General features: G+C 53.5%; 1 protein-coding gene across 1 annotated transcript; it reads left to right on the top strand.

Moving 5' to 3' along the window:
• Positions 1 to 322: 322 nt before the first annotated feature.
• FOXL2 (forkhead box L2) lies at positions 323 to 1,350 on the top strand. Its single transcript, XM_062582932.1, has one exon. The coding sequence runs from the start codon at positions 376 to 378 to the stop codon at positions 1,291 to 1,293; it is 918 nt and encodes a 305-aa protein (XP_062438916.1). The 5' UTR covers positions 323 to 375; the 3' UTR covers positions 1,294 to 1,350.
• The last annotated feature ends 16,048 nt before the right edge of the window (positions 1,351 to 17,398 follow it).

Raw genomic sequence — 17,398 nt, forward strand, 5'->3', positions numbered from 1 at the left:
AGCGCGGCGCCGTGACTGCGGGGTGAACTCGGCCGTGCCCAGCGGCTCGGCGGCGATAGGGGAGCGGGCTCCTGACGAAAGCGGAACTCGGCCGGGCCCATACAAATCAGAAAAGAGCCCGGCCGCCGCGGCAGAGCGGAGCGGAGCCCGCGGGGGCAGGGACGCCGCCGCCGCCGCCGCGCTGCACGGACCAGCGGCGCCGCGAGAGGCGCCTCCCGCTCCCGGCCCGGCTCCCGGCCCCGCTCCCGGCCCCGCTCCCGGCCCCGGCTCCGCTCCCGGCCCCGGCCCCGGCGAGCGCGGCGCGGCGCGGCCGCCAGCAGCGGGCACCGCGCACCGGGCACCGCTGCGCAGCGCGGGCGGCGGGCGCGGGGCACCATGATGAGCAGCTACGCGGACGCCGAGGAGGACACGGTGGCGCTGCTGGCTCATGACAGCAGCGGCAGCAAGGAGCCGGAGCGCGGCAAGGAGGAGCTGAGCGCCGACAAGGGCCCCGAAAAGCCGGACCCCTCGCAGAAGCCCCCCTACTCCTACGTGGCCCTCATCGCCATGGCCATCCGCGAGAGCGCCGAGAAGAGGCTCACGCTGTCCGGGATCTACCAGTACATCATCAGCAAGTTCCCCTTCTACGAGAAGAACAAGAAGGGCTGGCAGAACAGCATCCGCCACAACCTCAGCCTCAACGAGTGCTTCATCAAGGTGCCCCGCGAGGGCGGCGGCGAGCGCAAGGGCAACTACTGGACGCTGGACCCCGCCTGCGAGGACATGTTCGAGAAGGGCAACTACCGCCGGCGGCGGAGGATGAAGCGGCCCTTCCGGCCGCCCCCGACCCACTTCCAGCCCGGCAAGACCCTCTTCAGCCCCGACAGCTACGGCTACCTCTCCCCGCCCAAGTACTTGCAGTCCACCTTCATGAACAACTCGTGGCCGCTGGCGCAGCCCCCCGCGCCCATGCCCTACGCCTCCTGCCAGATGTCTGGCGGCAACGTCAGCCCCGTCAATGTGAAAGGACTCTCGGGCCCGGCCTCCTACGGCCCCTACTCGCGGGTGCAGAGCATGGCGCTGCCCAGCATGGTGAACTCCTACAACGGCATGGGCCACCACCACCACCCGCACGGCCACCACCCGCAGCAGCTGAGCCCGGCCAGCGCCGCGCCGCCCGCCGCCCCCGCCGCGAACGGAGCCGGCCTCCAGTTCGCCTGCGCCCGGCAGCCCGCCGAGCTCTCCATGATGCACTGTTCCTACTGGGAGCACGACGGCAAACACAGCGCCCTGCACTCCCGCTTGGACATCTAGCCGCGCTGCGCCGGGCCCGCCCGCGCCCCCGCTCGGCCTCCGCCGCCGCGGCCTCGGCCTCCGCCTCGGCCTCGCTGCCGGCGGGTTTTTCTCTCCCGGTGCCCGAACGGTCGCGGTGGGAAGAAGCCGCCGCGGGGCTCGGGGCGGCCCGAGTGCGGGCCGCGGCCGCGGAGCCCCCGCGCGCTCCGCCGCCCGCTCGGGGCCGGGCCGGCGCCGGCGGCAGAGCGGGCGCCCAGAAGGAGCGGCCCCGCTCAGCCCTCCCAGTCCCGCTCCTCTGAAATTCGGCCTTAAACTGTGCGGCGGAGCCTCGCGGAGGGAAAAGCGGAGCTTGTGCATAGCGGAGGCGGCTGCAGGCGCGGCGGCCGCGCTGCCGGCGGGCCTCGGCGCTGCCCGGGTGGCCGCGGCGCCTGCCCTCCTCCTCCTCCTCCTCCTCCTCCTGCTCCTCGTTTTCCTTTCCTTCTTCCTCGGTCTGCAAAGCACTGCACTTCTTCACAGCTGTGGCTTTTTGTCAAAATAGTACTTATGCGGGGACTGTTGTAGAAGCGGGAGATGTGCGGTGTTGCTGGTTGCTAGAAACCGATAAACAAAACCCGCCAGGGTCACTCGTGAAACGTTTCGGCAGCGGTAGATGTATTTTTAAAAGTAAACGATGTCCTGTGAGGTCTTAAAAATAATTTTATAGAAGTTAAAAAAATATTTTGATGTTATAAAAAAAAAAGGCAGTTTCCTAAAAGATTGGAATATTTTTCCGTGCGCATAATAATAATGAAACTATCTTCGTATTTTTGACCCCAAACCTGGCCCAAAATGGATTTTCTGGTAGATTCTGCTTTTGAATGCTTGTCCTTTTTCTTAAAATGTCTTGATCCTCCAATTTAAATAGATAAATGTGAAAAAAAAAGAGATAGCGTTTATAATACAGGGGCCAGTTCATAGCGATTTTATAAATGTTTGTGTAAGCTGATAGATGCTGTGGCATAGTACCATTTTGGGACCAACTTTTCTAGAGTGAACTAGCACTTTTATTGTACTTTCTAGCGCTGTAAAGTCTCCAATAAAAATGCCTTCCTTTCTTCTAATATCGTTTCACTTGGCTGCGCGGCCCCGGGCCGGGGCCGAGCGGCGGCGGCGCAGCGCCGGGGCCGGGCCGGGCCTCGGGCGCGGGTGGGCGCGGGCGCGGCGAGGCTGAGCCGGGGCCGAGGCCGGGGCCCGTGGCGCTGCCGTGCGGGGCAGCAGCGCGGGGCCGGCGGCGCCGTGGGAGCCGCGGAGGCCGCGCGGTGGCGGCGGCGGCAGCGCTGGCGCGGGCCGCGCCGGGGTGCGCAGAGCCCCGCGGGCGGAGAAGCGCCCGCGGCTGCCGCTCGCGCTCCGCAGAGCCGCCCGGGCTCGGGGGCTCCTGCCGCGGCTGGGCGGCGCGGCCCGGCCTGGGGCTGCCCGGCCGGGCCCGGCCCGGCCCGGCCCGGGCGGCCCGGGCGGCGCGGCGCGGGGCCTCCTCGGCCGCCGGGGCTGCAGTGCCGCGGCGGCCGCGGGTTCGCGTTACGCTGGCGGGGGATGAAAGCTGACGAGCAGGGGTTTTGTTTTGCTCTCCTTGCACGGAGCGGCCGTGGAAGAATTTGCCGTCGGCAGCGCCGGGAGGAAGGCACGGCTTTTGCTTCCCGCGGCCGAGCGGGTGGCAGAGCTCCCGGCGGCCCGGCCCGGCCGCGGTGGGAGCGCGGGTGCGGAGCGCGGCGGGAGGCGCACACGCAGGTCTCACCTTGCCCCCGGCTCCCCCCCCCCCCCCCCCCCGCCCGCCGCTGTGGCTCTTTAGTGCTGCCGGATTCCTGGTATTCTTGTCCGTGTTTTAAGTGGTGAAAAAGTCATTTCCAGTCCCATGGTCCGCGTTTCACCCTGAACTCATTGAAAAGAGAGTGCGGGGTCAGGACTGTTTATTATACAACCAATTAAAACAGGAAAATATGCAAAGGCTTCATTCAGCGAGATCCGGCTATTGTTAAGCCGAAAACGATATTTTTGTTTCTAAAATGAAAAAAAAAAAGTACATTTGTTACTTTAAAAAAAATCTCCGCTGTGTGTGTCCGAGGGGCGCGGGGACGCGCAGCTCCGCGGCCCAGCCCGGCCCGGGCGCGGCGCCGCGGGCTGCCGGCACCCGGCCGGCCCGACGGGGCGGGCCGCGGCGCCGCTGCTCCGCTGCCCCGCTGCGGCCCGGCCCGGCCCGGCCCGGCCCGCGCCGTGGCCATCGCCCGGGTGCCGTTCGCCCTCGCGGAGGGCTCGGCGCGGGGGCGGCCGCCGCGGGGGTGTGCTGCGCTGGCGGTCCCGGGAAGCCCCCACCAAAACAACCGCTCAGGCTGCCCTAATCCGACGGGTTTATTTTAGTCCTCGAGCTGTATTGAAAACATTAGCTCTGCTTCTTGTGGTTGTTTACAGTCTGTTGGTCTGAACATCACAGCCGCCCTTCTGGAGGAGCCCTGCGGGATTCAGTCAAGGCAAGACCAGCACAGAAGTGCCTCGAAAAGCGTGAAGGCAAATGATTAATCAAATCAGGGACAGGAAGGAGGAGGTAATCAATGGGTTTTCACTTACAGTTTGCTTGGGTGAACATCTTTTTCCCTTTTCTTCCCGAAAGCGTAGGAGCCGCGGGGGTTACCAGCCCAGGGAGCAGCTGCGGGCGGCGCAGGGCTGGCGGCGGTCCGGATCGCCCAGGCCCCCTCTGCCCCCCCAGCCCCACTAGGAAACCTGGTCTTGTAGCATCTTAAAGGGGAGCAGGGGGGTCTCCCCGCGGCGCTCGTGGGGGCGAAAGCCCGCGGCGCCGTGCCGCGGAGCCCCCCGCGGCGCCCGCAGCCCGTGGGCGCACCGCCTGCTCCGGAGCCTGCCGCGATGAGCAGCCTCCTATGGACAGCGGCGGACTTTGCCTCATCGCTGTCAGTGCCGCCGTTGCGCTGACAAATTAATCTGACATCTACCTGCGTTTAATTTAGTTGTGCGCTTTTGTGTGTTAAAAATTTTTGTTTTTCCACGCGCAGAATATGAGCAGTACACCCAGGGCAATTCCGAGGCAATGAAACGGAGTGTGGTGTTCTCCTCCACGCTATTTTCGATGGAATCGGGGAGCGCGGTGTTAACGCTGTAGTGCAAGCGCAGTAGCAAGAGCTGCACCAACTCTTGCTCTGCCCCCTTGGAGAGCATTTCGCTAACAAATGATGCTAATTCTTTGGCACGTGTCGGGGGGAGGGTGTGAAAAAAAAAAAAAAAAAAAAAAAAACTTGAAGCAACTGTAAATTGTGCCTGGAGGACTGCGGAGCGGCGGTCCGTAATTTCTAAGCTGGCAGGAGAGTTTTGTGTTCGTTGGGAAAGCGACGCTTTCAGAGGTACTTGTAAAAACACGCTGCCGGTCCCGGCAACTGGGAAAGTTAGTGCAATGTTATTCAAGATACGACGCCTGTCTCCCCGTTTTCCCGGCGATAACTGCGATTTGCAGCCCCACGCTGTTATTGTCGTTGTGCTCCGTGAAAACCCAAACAGTCGGTAAGGGACGGCGGAGGCTGAACACAACGTGCGCTCCGAGGTCCTGAATTATCAAAGGGAGAGGGGGGGAAAAAAAACCGCAGAGGAGTAACTTGGTAGCTGTCTTTTCCAGGTGTCGCTTTTAACGAGAGGCCAGGCGCTATTCCGGGGCGCGTTTCGTTGGCGACGTGCCGCCGCGCTGCTCCGCTCGCCGCCGTGCCCGCAGCCGCCGCGCTGCCGGCGCCTCGGCCGGGACTCGCTCAGGTACCAACGCGGGCTCGTCCGCCGCCCGCGCCGCCCCCGCGGCAGCCGCGCTCTCCGCCGCCGCTGGAGTTTCAGCCCGCGGAGCAAGCGCCAAGCAGCGCGGGCAGCCGCGCAGCCCGGCCGCGGCAGAGCCTGGCGAGCCGCCGCCGCGCCCGCTGCGCGGGGAGCGCCGCCCCGGCGCCGCGGACGAGCCCGCGGAGCGGGAGCGCTGGGGCCGCGGGGCCGGGCGCGCTCCCGGCGCCCCTCTACCCGCCTCGCGGCTGCGCCCGAGCGGGCACCAGCGCCGGCGACCCGCGCAGCCGGTCCCCCCCCTCCCCCCCGCCGCCGCAGGCATCGCCCGCCCCGTGCTAGCGCACCTCTAGCATACCGCAATATTGGGGGGGGGGGAGAAACAGAGGAGATCTTTAAACTTCGAAAATTTCGTAAGACATTTTTAAATACACATCATTGATTATATTTCCTTTATAGCAGTGTATTTTCCCTTTTTGCTATAGTTTGCAGTCCCGCAGAAAAATAATTCATTTTTTTTTTCTTTTTACTATTTTACCAAGTCTATAGTCTTGCTTTGGAAGTCTTTCGGTTTGCCCCCCCTTTTTCTTTCTTTCTTTCTTTTTTTTTTCCTTTCTTTTCTTTCTTTCTTTTTTTCTTTCTTTTCTTTCTTTCTTTTATTTATTTATTTTTTTTTCCACAAACTACCGTTCAGTTCAGCCCAGAGGAGCAAAGTGCTGTCTGGGACAGTCACCAGTTACCCTGGAATAGAAATGGGAACCACTTGTTCAAACATCCTAAGGTCCCCAAATCTCTATGAGCCATCACAGAAGGTTTTTTTTTTTTTTTTTTTTTTTTTTTTTTCTTCCCTCCCTCTTCCCGGAGCGGGAAGGGAGTAAGGGAGTAAGGGGATTATAGGGAGGAATGTCTGCTGCTCAGGCAGCTACAAGCACCATAAGATTTCGGTTTACTTTTTTTTTTATTATTTTTTTCATCAGTTTTTCCATTCCTTGAGGAAAATTTTTCGGTATCTGAATCAAAGTGCATTATTCCAACTTTTTTGTTTTGTTTTATCTTAGCCCTTCTTCATGTTTTCATTTAAAAAGTCACAGATTTGGTAGAGCTCTCAACTGTTTCCCATTAGAGGCAGCGAGTTCACCAATGTGTCTTTCTGATGTTCCACATTACGTGTCTTGGGGGTTTGAGCAGGGAGAGGGGCTAAGTACTTGCAGTCGGGCCGATGTGTAAAGTCCTTGCTTCTTTATCTGGCTGAGCAGTTCCGGCCTGGCGGCTGCAGGACGGAGGAGAAGGAGGCGGCGGGGGAAGGAGACCCCGAGCAGCGCTGCGGGCTGCACCGCTGCCTCAGCGGCCGCCGCCTGCCCTCGCCCACCTGCGCCGCCCCCGCGCCGCCCCGCGCCGCGCCGCCCCGCGCCAGGTCGCTCCGCACCGCACCGCGCCGCTCTGGGTCACGCCTCACCGCGCCGCGCCGCGCCGCGCCGCGCCGCGCCGCACCGGGCTGCACCGCGCCGCACCGCACTGCACCGGGCTGCACCGCGCCGCACCGCACCGGGCTGCACCGCACCCCGCTGCGCCGCACCGCACCGCACCGCACCGCGCTGCACGCACCGCACCGCACCGCGCTGCACGCACCGCACCGCGCTGCACGCACCGCACCGCACCGCGCCGGGCGGGCGCTGCCGGCCCCGCGCTGCCCCCTGGCGGAGGCGCCGCGCAGGGCTCCGCGCCTCCCGCGGCGGCGGCGGCGGCGGGCCGCGGCCGCTGCTCGGTGCCGGGGCTCGGGCGGGCGCGCCGCGCTGAGCGGCCCCCCGGCTCGCTTTTCGGAAAGGGGCCTTTTCCTCGGGAGTCCCGCCGAGTCCGGGCCGCGGGCACCTAGCACTGCGCCAGGGCGAGCAACGCAGCGCGCGTAGCGTAGCATAGCACTTGCTGCGAGAGTCACACACTGTCAGGTAATTTCCCCAGATAAATTACCTTGCAGCACAGGCAGGATCCAACACATACTTTCTAAAAATCCTGCTTTTGTACCTGAGTCATTATAATCCCAGCAGGTCCTGTTCAGATTTTTAAAATGGCTTTGTACCCACATGATGAGGTTTCAGTGATCAGCCTTCATTTTATATTCCTTGGATCCAAACAAATCGTTGTGTGGCCCACTGATCAAGAGCAAATTAGCATTTGGAATTGGAAAATGACAAACGAGGTGAGAAAGAAAGAAAACAAGATAGAGTTAAGGATATATTCCTTTTTATAGGAATATAAATGCATACTGACATTCGTTATGCACAGATACAAAATAGCTGCTAGTCTATAGCAACAGCTGTAATTCATGCAGCAAAGTCGGCAGATGCTGTAGTCCTCGAAGGTGCTCATAGTTTGTCAGGCCCTACGTGAATTCTAACATTCCTCCTGTGTGACTAGCCACTGCCATTTAGCTAAAAAAGAAGTGAATCTGTATATCCTGAGGTAAGAAGGAAGTCCTGTTTTATTCGTGCGGACGTCAGTTCGCTTGCAGAGGCCTGGGACTGGACCTTCCCTGTTTCGGTTCTGCGTTGGGACGGGGCAGAGGCTCCTTGTCGCTGGCGGCGTGACTCCAGGGACTGCCCGGTGGCCTGGGCTGACCTAGCGGTGGGTCACAGCAGGAACGGGAGGGAGCAGTCTGGGGCTTAGCTACCTCTAGGTATGGATCCTCATCCATTTCTTTGTTAATGTGGTGTCTTAAACATTGCGCTTAGAAGGCAGAGGATTACAAATATGACTCCAGACTTTGTGCTTCAGGTTCAGTCCTGGCTGGAGGGTGAGCTGTGCTATTGCTGCCTCCCCTCTCAACATAGAAACACCAACCGCAACGGCACCAAAGGCCCCCGAGGCCTCAGGTGCCCAGCCTCGGTACTGAGCACGATTTGGGCTTTGCTGCAAAAACACAGAATAGTTCTGTAACATCTTCAGACTATTGCCCACATTAAAGGAAAGGGAGCCTTGGCCACGAAGAACTTGCTAGCACTGCAATTTCGCTGGTGTAGATCAGCACAGGCAGAACAAAGTTAATGCAGCTTTGTTATATTAGATGTGGGCTTCTCCTTCTGTTGGAATATTTTGTTAATAGTATTGCTTTCTTCTTTTCTTTATACTGTGCTTCAGGTCACTGTAGTGCAGAATGGAACAACTGTCATGGTTTAACTTTTGTGCTTTTCCCAGACAGTTGAATGCAATGGATCGTTTTCTGGTAGTCACTTGCTATTTTCTGGCTAGCAGTCGGAAAGAAGGCCAATCTGCTTGAAACCTGGCTGGGGGAGGAGGAGGGTAGGAAAGAGATGAAGCCATAAGCATGGCTGTATCCTCAAACTGCTGGGAGGGGAGCGTCTGCAGACTCTGCACCAGTGGATTGGACACAATGTGAGAAATGTTTTTCTGTATCACTTATATTATAGTCAAAATGTGAAATGAGCTCCATGTGGCAGCAGCCAAAGGAAAGAAAAAGTGAAAGAAAGAAAGAAGCACTCTCCAAAAGTTTCAGTTATCCCTTGAAGCTATATTACAACATCTACTATCATAATTGAATCAATGTGAGAACTTTTCCCCTCCACTTAAATCTCTGTTAGTCTCTGTCCACTTTTCCCTGGAGATGCACTCATTTAATACAGAGATGTGCAGGAGACACCCACACCTTGGGTAGGTTTTTAACATTTGGTTTCCTGCTTTAACTCCTGAAAAGGAAATGTCAATTCTTACACTCCTTTTTCAGAATACATTACAATTTCTCCCTCTTCTTTATCCTTCTTTATAGACTTAACACCAGGCTATGATGCAGGAAAGTTTTGTCTGAGTAACGATGACTAGATCTGCACTGAGAAGACAATTATCAGAATAACTGATAATTTCCAGTGAATTTGTTGTTGTTCCAGTGAAGCTTAGAAATACTGGTGGTGTCTGTAAAGAGCTGTTAAGAAGGTTGATGGTGACTGAGAAGAAAGAATGGATCTTGATGATGCTCAACCTCCAACACCACGTTAATGTGGGTAGGTAGTTGACCTGTGAGGACTTTGTCTTCACCTGCGAGAGGAAGACAAGAGATGCTCACTGCCCACTGTGGGCATCAATTAAACCTTATGGAGCATTTCTAGAAGCATGGAGAAAGGATGGGGGAAATCCCTGCGCCTTTCAAAGCATCAGTGCTATTGCATAACACAGAATTAACTGACAGCTCAGAAAGCAAAAGCAACCGATACCCAAACATGTCTGTTCTGTAAGTATTCACATGTGCAAAATAATACGTGATCCACAAAAACATATGGCTCTTGTATCAAATACATGGAATCAAGTTGAATTATGAAGACTTTGAAAAGGTCCTCAGTTTAAATGCACACGTCTCTCTGAAATGTCCAGCTAAGTTTAGTGGAACAATTAAAAACAGATAGATTGTCAGGATGCATAGACCAAGGGTGGAGTTAATTCAGTATGAAAGAAATGAGTGACTGGGAATGAGAGGGAAGAGCACAACCAGCAGGAAGGAACCAAGAATGAGTGGGGAGAAGCAATGCTAATAAAAGAGGTTAGGAAGAACCAGAAATGGAGTGGGGAGAAGGAAAGGAGAGAAAAAGGAGAGAGGAGGAAATGAAGAAAGGATAAGAGGTAGGAAAGAGAAGAAGAGTAGTAGGAAAACTTAGGACATTTTGTTGTGTGATCTGGCAGCTTTCGCCTTAGGAGCACCAGACCAGGAGGCTACTACTTATGCGTTAGTAGTATGTGGGAGGGTCTTCCTTTAATGCTGATATATTTATATACATATGATTCTATAAATAAAATTCTGTATTAATTGCAGTCAGTCTGTGAGGATCTCGCACTGCCCCCCGGGCTCACAGTCTTCCCCAGCGCTGCTGCCCGGTTTGTGGTAGCGTGACGCAGGCTTGCCGGCTCGGTTTGCTGCCCGCGTCTGTCCTGCTCTCTCAGCCCGGGCGGTTGTGCCGGTGCCTCCCTGCGCTGCGGCGGCTCGAGGTGACCACCCGAGACGGCCTCAGGGCTCTCCGCTCTGATATCGCTGCTGCTTTTAGTTGCTGTTTCCCTATGTTGATATTCATGGCAATATTTTCACTAGACATTGGCTGATCCAATCATATCAAATGTTTTCTTGTTGAATTAGTTGTTATTTTTATTGCCTTTGCCTTGCCCTGCGGGTAGCACTGGCATCAATTTTCAACTTCCTGCCAATTAAAAAGTCAGTGAGTGATAATTTAATCTAAGGTAATGCTGTTTAATCTAAGGTAATGCTTTGATATTGTAATAGTGCTAAATGTGCATCAGATTCTAATTCTGCCTCCTTTCAAACGGGTCCGTTGTTATCTTAACATCATCTTCCACCTTTGTATTGGGGACTACTGTGACCATCAGTTACATATCTTCGACTAAGATTATTTATACTCGTGCCCAGAAAACTGTGGTCTGTTACTGCGCCAGAAATAACATGCTCAGCTAGCAAAAATGGATTTGACGTGATTGTCCGTTTGGCTTTAGGAAGGCTGCCTGAGGGAAATGGGAGCAGTAGATCAGGTTTCTGGCTCGGGTAGATTGCTGTGGCACACATTTCTCTGGAGCGCTGGGCATCCCAGGGATTTCGGTTCACGGCTGGAGTAGGCCCTCTGCCAAGCCTTCCTGCATCTACCTGTCCATCATGCTCGGCTGACTCGTCTGTTAAACCCAAATGTACCTTTGCCGGGTTTTCTTAGCTGTATCTCAAGGTCATTCCAAAGTTGCCCAAGGTGCTTGATTGTGTCTTCTCTTGCTGCAGGTCAAACTGCTGTGCCCACTGACCTCAGCATCCTTGCAATTTGGTTGTATTTTTAGTGAAATACCTCCACTGCAATAGCAGTCTGAGGAAACAGTATCTCCCAGATATGTACCCAGACTGGAGCTGTGTTTGTCTAAGGCTGTTTGCCAGAATGCTGCTGACACAAGCACAGAAAAATATTTGGCATCACTCATCTCTCCACAACCCGTATGCTGTGCATAGTGGAAAATTTCCTCATCTTACACATTGGTTTATTTGTTGTTGGGTGCCTACATGGCTGAGTGTCCCCATGCAGCCGGTTCCTGGGCTTGCACTGTTTCCCAGTTTTCCAAGAGCCATTCCAGCTCCTTTTTTGTCCTTGCCTTAGAGGTCCTCCCCAGGGTGTGATCAGACTCCTTCAGTTTTCTTCCTCAGTCTGTGGAGAACTTCCCTCTTCTCCAAAAAGCATCCCCAGATCCTCCTGTGATTGCCCAGGTCCCTCGTCCCTCCAGGGAGGGCACCTTTCTGATGGCATCGACGGGCTGGTCTGTTTGTAGCTCAGTGAAGGATACTTTATTTGCTGTACTGTTAGAAATTAATCTCTGCAATTCGCTCGTGACCTGTATGTTTTGTTCATTCACCCTGCCACCGCCAGTGTTATCCAAATCACTTTTACTAAGATTTTCTATTTTCATCTTGATTCACAGGTGCATATACCTTTGTTAAATGTTTTGTGGTGAATTTGTATTTTTCTGGAAAAAAATGGCTTGTCTGGACCATTTCTGAATGTCTTTCTGCTGCTTTGGATAAAAATCTGAGTGAAATTTCACCATTTCTCCTCAACCTTTGACTCATTTCTCGTAATTTTTGACTAGTTCTGTTATGCTGTAAGAGAAGAAACAGAAATCTGGATGTTTAACATTTAACAATGTCTTATTGTCTCATTACTCTTGGAAAAGGGAATGGAAGAGGAAAAGCCTCCCATACAGCTGTAAACAAAGTAGAAGGAAGTGAGTTCACTATCCACGGGAAAGCACAGCACTCCCATGGAGGAGATTTTTATTTCAGTTGGGGGAAATGCAACACTGCTTTATTACTGAGCAGTTTTCACCAGGCTGCAATGCCAGAAATTGTCAGAAAACTCCAAATGTGCCCTTAGCATCCTCTGTGCACCTTTGGAGTGTTTCTGATGAAGATGGTGATGAAGATGGCCTGTAGTCTGCAAAGAGGGAAGTCAATGGCAAAGTTCATATTGAGTTCAGTGATGCACGCTTGGATCTGCTAGGGAGAAAGCAAAACTATATCCTTCCTTCTCCAGAGAGGTCCAGTGCCAGAATCCTACCTCTTCTAGTCCATGGTTCCCCCCTGCCTGCTGCTTCCAAACCTTGGCTTCCGTTCAGAATCCCCTTCCCTCCCTCCTGTGTGTCTTGGGCATTGCTTTACCTTGTCCTTATCACTGTCCTGCCTCTGGGCATTTAATGATCTCGGACCCTGTAGGTCAAGGGCTAGGCATCCTCTAGTCACTGGAGGTCAGAACACTGATCACAGAATACAGGGAGAAAAGTTCTTAAAACTTAAACTTCTTAAAGTTCTTAAAAGTTCTTAAAACCTTAAAACTTCTCAGGAGGTTAAGGGGATGGTGTTAAAAAAAATCCATCCCAATGTTTTAATAAAAGGAAAAAAAAAAAAAAAAGGAGCGAGAGAGAGAGAGATCCAGGCAAACCAACCAGATAAAATCTGCTTCTAAGAGTCTGAGGCTGAAAGCAAAACATCATTGGAGAATGGGAGATGAAATGGTTAAAAAAAAATCTACAAAATGGGTGACCCTTGAGAACAGCAAATAAATGGCAAACAGCTAAATAAAGTGCAAAATTATGGTCGCTGTTGCCTAATGCAGAAAGAGAATTGCTATACTCAGTTTTAGAGCCTCAAGTGAATAACAAAAGTGTGTTTAGCATCATCATAGATGGGCTTTCTTAGGGATATTTGTGTTATCTATCTTTTTGCATGAACAGAGAAAAGGGTGGTGGTAGATTTAATGCCCTGGGTTTGATAAAGCACAAACAGAACTGAGAATCCTACTTTTATTCCCTTCCTCCAGAAGATGGCAAAAGTTAGCCGGACTTCACATGGACAGAGGGAGAAATGTGCTTCAGAGCTGCTCGTGCTATACTCCATTTTCAGGTCACCGCTTGTCTAATGCTGCAGATGCAAGTATTGAGCCCAAACCCGCTGGAATAATTGGTTGTCTGGAGCAATTAGTTAAAGCTTGACAAAGAGCCGTTCGCCTTGCGTGGTGAAATGCGGCGTTGCTGCTCCGCGGCAGTGTGGCTGTGCTGCCGGAGCAAGGCAGTACTGTCCCAGCTGAGGCTGCACGCTTCCCCTTGCAGGAGGGAGAAAGCATTAGTGACATCTCCATGGAGATCAGAACCAGAAACGCGGGTGTGTGAAGTTTAAATTTGGTACTTAAAATAAGAGAGACCTGAATTGCAGTGTTTGTTAGTGTTCATAGTGTCACAAGGCTTATACTGAACAGAAGAAAAATCTCGAGTTGTGCTCTTTGGGCACCAATCAAAGAGGCTCCTGCAAATGTAAGATGTATTTTGGCTATGACAGACTGGAGAACTTGTATGTACAGAGGAATCCTAACTAAAAATGGAAAAAAATACATAGCAAATACATGTAGCAAAACATCAGATTAAGTACCGATTTGGCAATAAGAAAGTGTTTTCCAGCTCAACAAAGAACACTGGAGAAAGGAAAGAAGTGCTGCTAATAAAATCAGAAGAAATAAAAAATAGGCTTTTCTTTCTCATATACTTAGTTTATTTCGTTCCTATATTTAGCTACTCTGGCAGTTTATAATTTCGACATTAGGAAAATGTGAGAGTATTTGAGTAAAGTGATATGCTGAAGTCAAGGGGCTCTCTGCCAGCGGAGAACTGAGGACTGCTTGTTTAAAGGATGCTGCTGAGGTAGTTTGGCCCAGGCTTAACCTGGTGCTCACCCCACAGTCAAGTTCTAATTTGATGCCAAGCACGTTTGTCCCACCAGTCTTTTCAGTTTAAGGATTTTAACAACTGCTATAGCTACAACTGCTGATCAATGATCAGTGTGAGCTTGTGGCCATACCCTTGGAAGGCAAAGGAGCAATGGGCCCGTTTGGAGGACATCACAGGCACCATTGCAAAAGCCCTTGACAACATGACAACAACCCATGATAACAACCCAACAATCCAGGACAGCTATTGTCCTTCTGGAATCTCCTCTAAGGGGAGGTAGGTTGTGTCCCTCACTGGGGGAAAGGTCCAACTGGCTTCTTAGGTATCTTGCGACAGTGCAAAACCAATGGTAGTTTGAGGACATGTGAACTACTTTCACACTGAGTTTTGTTTTTGGACAAGATGCTGCTACTTGTACACACATTTTCTCCTTTGGACAGTACTCAACATTGCAGCCGCAGGAAGATAGTGAGTGTATCTTCTGTTATGAGAAAATGCTCATGTCACAGTTGACTTCTTTGAGGTCATATCCTTATTATTCAAGCTCACTGGGAAATTTTAACAAAGCGATTCCCTGGCCGTTCACTCCCTGAGGAAATGCAAATTTATAAGAAGATGAACTTTTTTTTAAAAAAAAAATTTTTGAAGACTTATTGTATATCAAAATATTGATTACCATCCAGAAGAGGAAAAAATCTTGCTATCTCAAAATTTCTGACTGTGTTGAGTTTTGCGGACAACACAAATGTATTGAAGGAGTATTGGCAATTAGCCATTTTTGGCAACATGAGAAACAGTATCAGGCATAGGGATGCGCCTGCATTTCTTTAATTCTTGTGACTCAGCAATACGAATAGTCAGGAGCCGATTCTGATCAGATCTTGCAACCGTTGCTGAGTTAGTTCAATCACACTGGCTGCGTCATCCATGGTTTCCCTAGCTATGAAGCAAAGGAAGCAGTGAGACAATAGCTGCAGTGGTAGGAAGCTCTCTAGCCTCACCCCTGCTTCCTCTCTGCTCTGGGGGTATTACCTGCTTTTTGCCTCTCTCCACTAGGTTCGCGTTCCCGCAGTCCTGGGCTTTGGCAGCTCTGGTTCAGAGAGGAGGAGTCTCATGTTCAAAATCCTGCAGCAAGGGGATTGCTCTCAAGGTATGTTCTTGCCAGTGCACCACTGCAGGCTCTGCAGGAACTGATGCAGCGTTGCAGCAGCTCTACCACTGCCACATGAAAGAAGGAGAGTACTCAAACCTAATGAACCGGCAGAAGCTGGAGCAGTCTCTGCCTTCTCTGTTGGAGTGCACATCAAGAGGAACTTGGTGAAGCTTTTTCTTTCTTTCTTTCTTTTTTCTTTTCTTTTTTTTTTTTTTTTTTTTTTTTTTTTACGATTTAGCAGCTGACATTTTGGCACAGCTTGTCACAGTGCATTAGGAAAGTGGAATGTTGCTAAATCTGTACTTGCAGATTTGAAATGAGGATAAAATCTGGAGGGATGCAATGTGCACATTGAATGCTTTCCAGAGGGGCTGGGGCTGAGGAAATCCAACACAATGAAGCTGGAGCTGTCTTGAAACTGCAGGCTGCTGATGGAGGGAGATAGAGCACGTATCAGGTTTGAAATGTAAGTGAAAACTGTAGAAATTCGTAACTGCTTCTCCAAACCCTACTTAACTGTGGGGTCATGGATACCACAGGACACTGAAACAAAGTTTTGGATTTTTTTTTTTTTTTTTTTTTTTTTTGCAGCTACTCTCCAAATACGTTATTCTTCAATTTTGTCTCCATCAGTGATGGAGTTTGGCCCTCTGTCTAGTCATCTTAAGTAGGAAGCCTTTGTCATTGCAACTGCTATTTTTAGGGAAGCTTGGCTTCTGCTGCTGAGGTCTGGAGGGGCCATGACACAGTACTGCCTTGCTACAGCCACGTTACTTCATATTAGCAACAATCTCTCCCCATGCTCCTCTCCCAACTGTTTTCTATTAAATCCCTTCTCACCCATTAGTGAGGTCTCTGGAATCACCACCAAAGGTGGCCTTCTGTTGTAGGTGTCAGGGCCCTGAGGCCCTAATGGCCCCGACCGGCCTCACCTGAGGCCCCCATCCAGCCCCTGCCCATTGGCCCAGGAGCCCATCTAAGCTCAGCCCAGAGCCCACGCTCTCTCCCTGAGCTGTCTCACAGGAGACACAGGAGCATGGGTCTCCAGCTCAGACCCCAGCAATGGCCCTGCCTGGCCACGGACCCTCTTGATCCGGACCCTGACCTGCAGCCTGACTTCCTGGGCTGACCTCGGACCTGTCTTGTCCCTGTGGACCTAACCGGTGATCATTGGCCTGCAATTCATGTTCTTGGTTGAACCTAGCTACCATTGCTTGGCCTGCCCTGCTGGTTCGCTGCGGGGCTGAGCCCTGGCTGGCCAGAGCCTGCCCGGCTGGCCGGGGTATCACCCTCGACTCCCCTCCCTTGGGGGGCAGCCTGTTCTTGCTGCACCCTGATGGTGGGAAGGAGACTGTTGTAATTTTCAAATGGAGTGTCCAGCCCTTTTCCTTGTGAGCGCTGCCTTGAGTAACAGCCTGACTCACCAGCTGCAGAGCAGTGCATCTTATCTGAAGCCCTCCAAGGGCAGCACTTTGCTGGAGTGGCGAGGTGTGAGCTGCCTGAGACATGGGCCTGCTGTTTGGCCTCCCCCCATCCTTGTGAAGAGCAAGTGACTTGCATTTGGGGGCAAAGATGACCTGCAGTGTAAGGTCTGAAGACTCCTTGCTGGTGCAGTCAGTGAATCCTAGGAAGAAGAAAAGAATTAGAGATTAAAAAAAGGTAAAAAAAAAAAAAAAAAAAAAAAAGTCCTTTTTCTCTCTCTCTCAATTGCCAAATGCTTTTCCTCAGTTTATCTGAATGTTGCCACCCCTGTCCCAGCCCTGTGTCCCTCCCTGCTCAGGGGCTCCTGCCTCTGCTCTGCCTTGTCGCTTAGAAGAGCAGCATCAGCTTTCAGGTCTCCTTTACTGCTGCTTCGGTCACCCGGGCTCCGCTGGGAGCGTCCCCAGCTTCCAGCGGGGCCGCTGAGCCTGCGTGCCCAGCTCGTAGGCTTCCGAGGAAGCGCACGGGTGTTTCCAGCTCCCTTTTTGCAGAAGGCCTCCAGGCTTCTTGCTTCGGGAGCAGCTGACTCCAGTAGCTTAGACGAGGCTGCGGGCTCGCAGTGCAGCTTAGCCCCGCCGTCTCCGGGTGCTCCCCCGCGCAGTGCCCGAGCCGGGCGGCACGAGTGACCGCCCTCGGCGGTGCCGCCCCGCTCGGCTCCGCTCCGCCCCGGCGCGGGGCTCCGGCGCCGCTCCCGGCCGCCAGGGGGCGCCGCAGGGCAGCGCGGCGGCGGCGCCCCGCGGGCAGCGCGGGCCGCGCCGCTCGGCCGCCGCCGCCGCCGCCGCCGCCGGGCCGCCTTCCCCCGGGGCTGCCCGCGGCGAGGAGGCGAGCGCGGCGGCGGCGGCGGCGGGCTCGCCCCGGGCTGCGCCAGGCTCTGCCCGCTGCTCGAGCCCTTGCGCCTTCTGCCACGTCCTCCGCGGGGCTTGCAAAGGCCGTTTACAGACG

Source organism: Rhea pennata, chromosome 9 (genome assembly GCF_028389875.1).
Source record: "Rhea pennata isolate bPtePen1 chromosome 9, bPtePen1.pri, whole genome shotgun sequence".
NCBI lineage: Eukaryota > Metazoa > Chordata > Aves > Rheiformes > Rheidae > Rhea > Rhea pennata.

Excerpts from the sequence above, each read along its gene's own strand:
- FOXL2 (XM_062582932.1), top strand. The coding sequence starts at position 376 with ATGATGAGCAGCTACGCGGACGCCGAGGAGGACACGGTGGCGCTGCTG.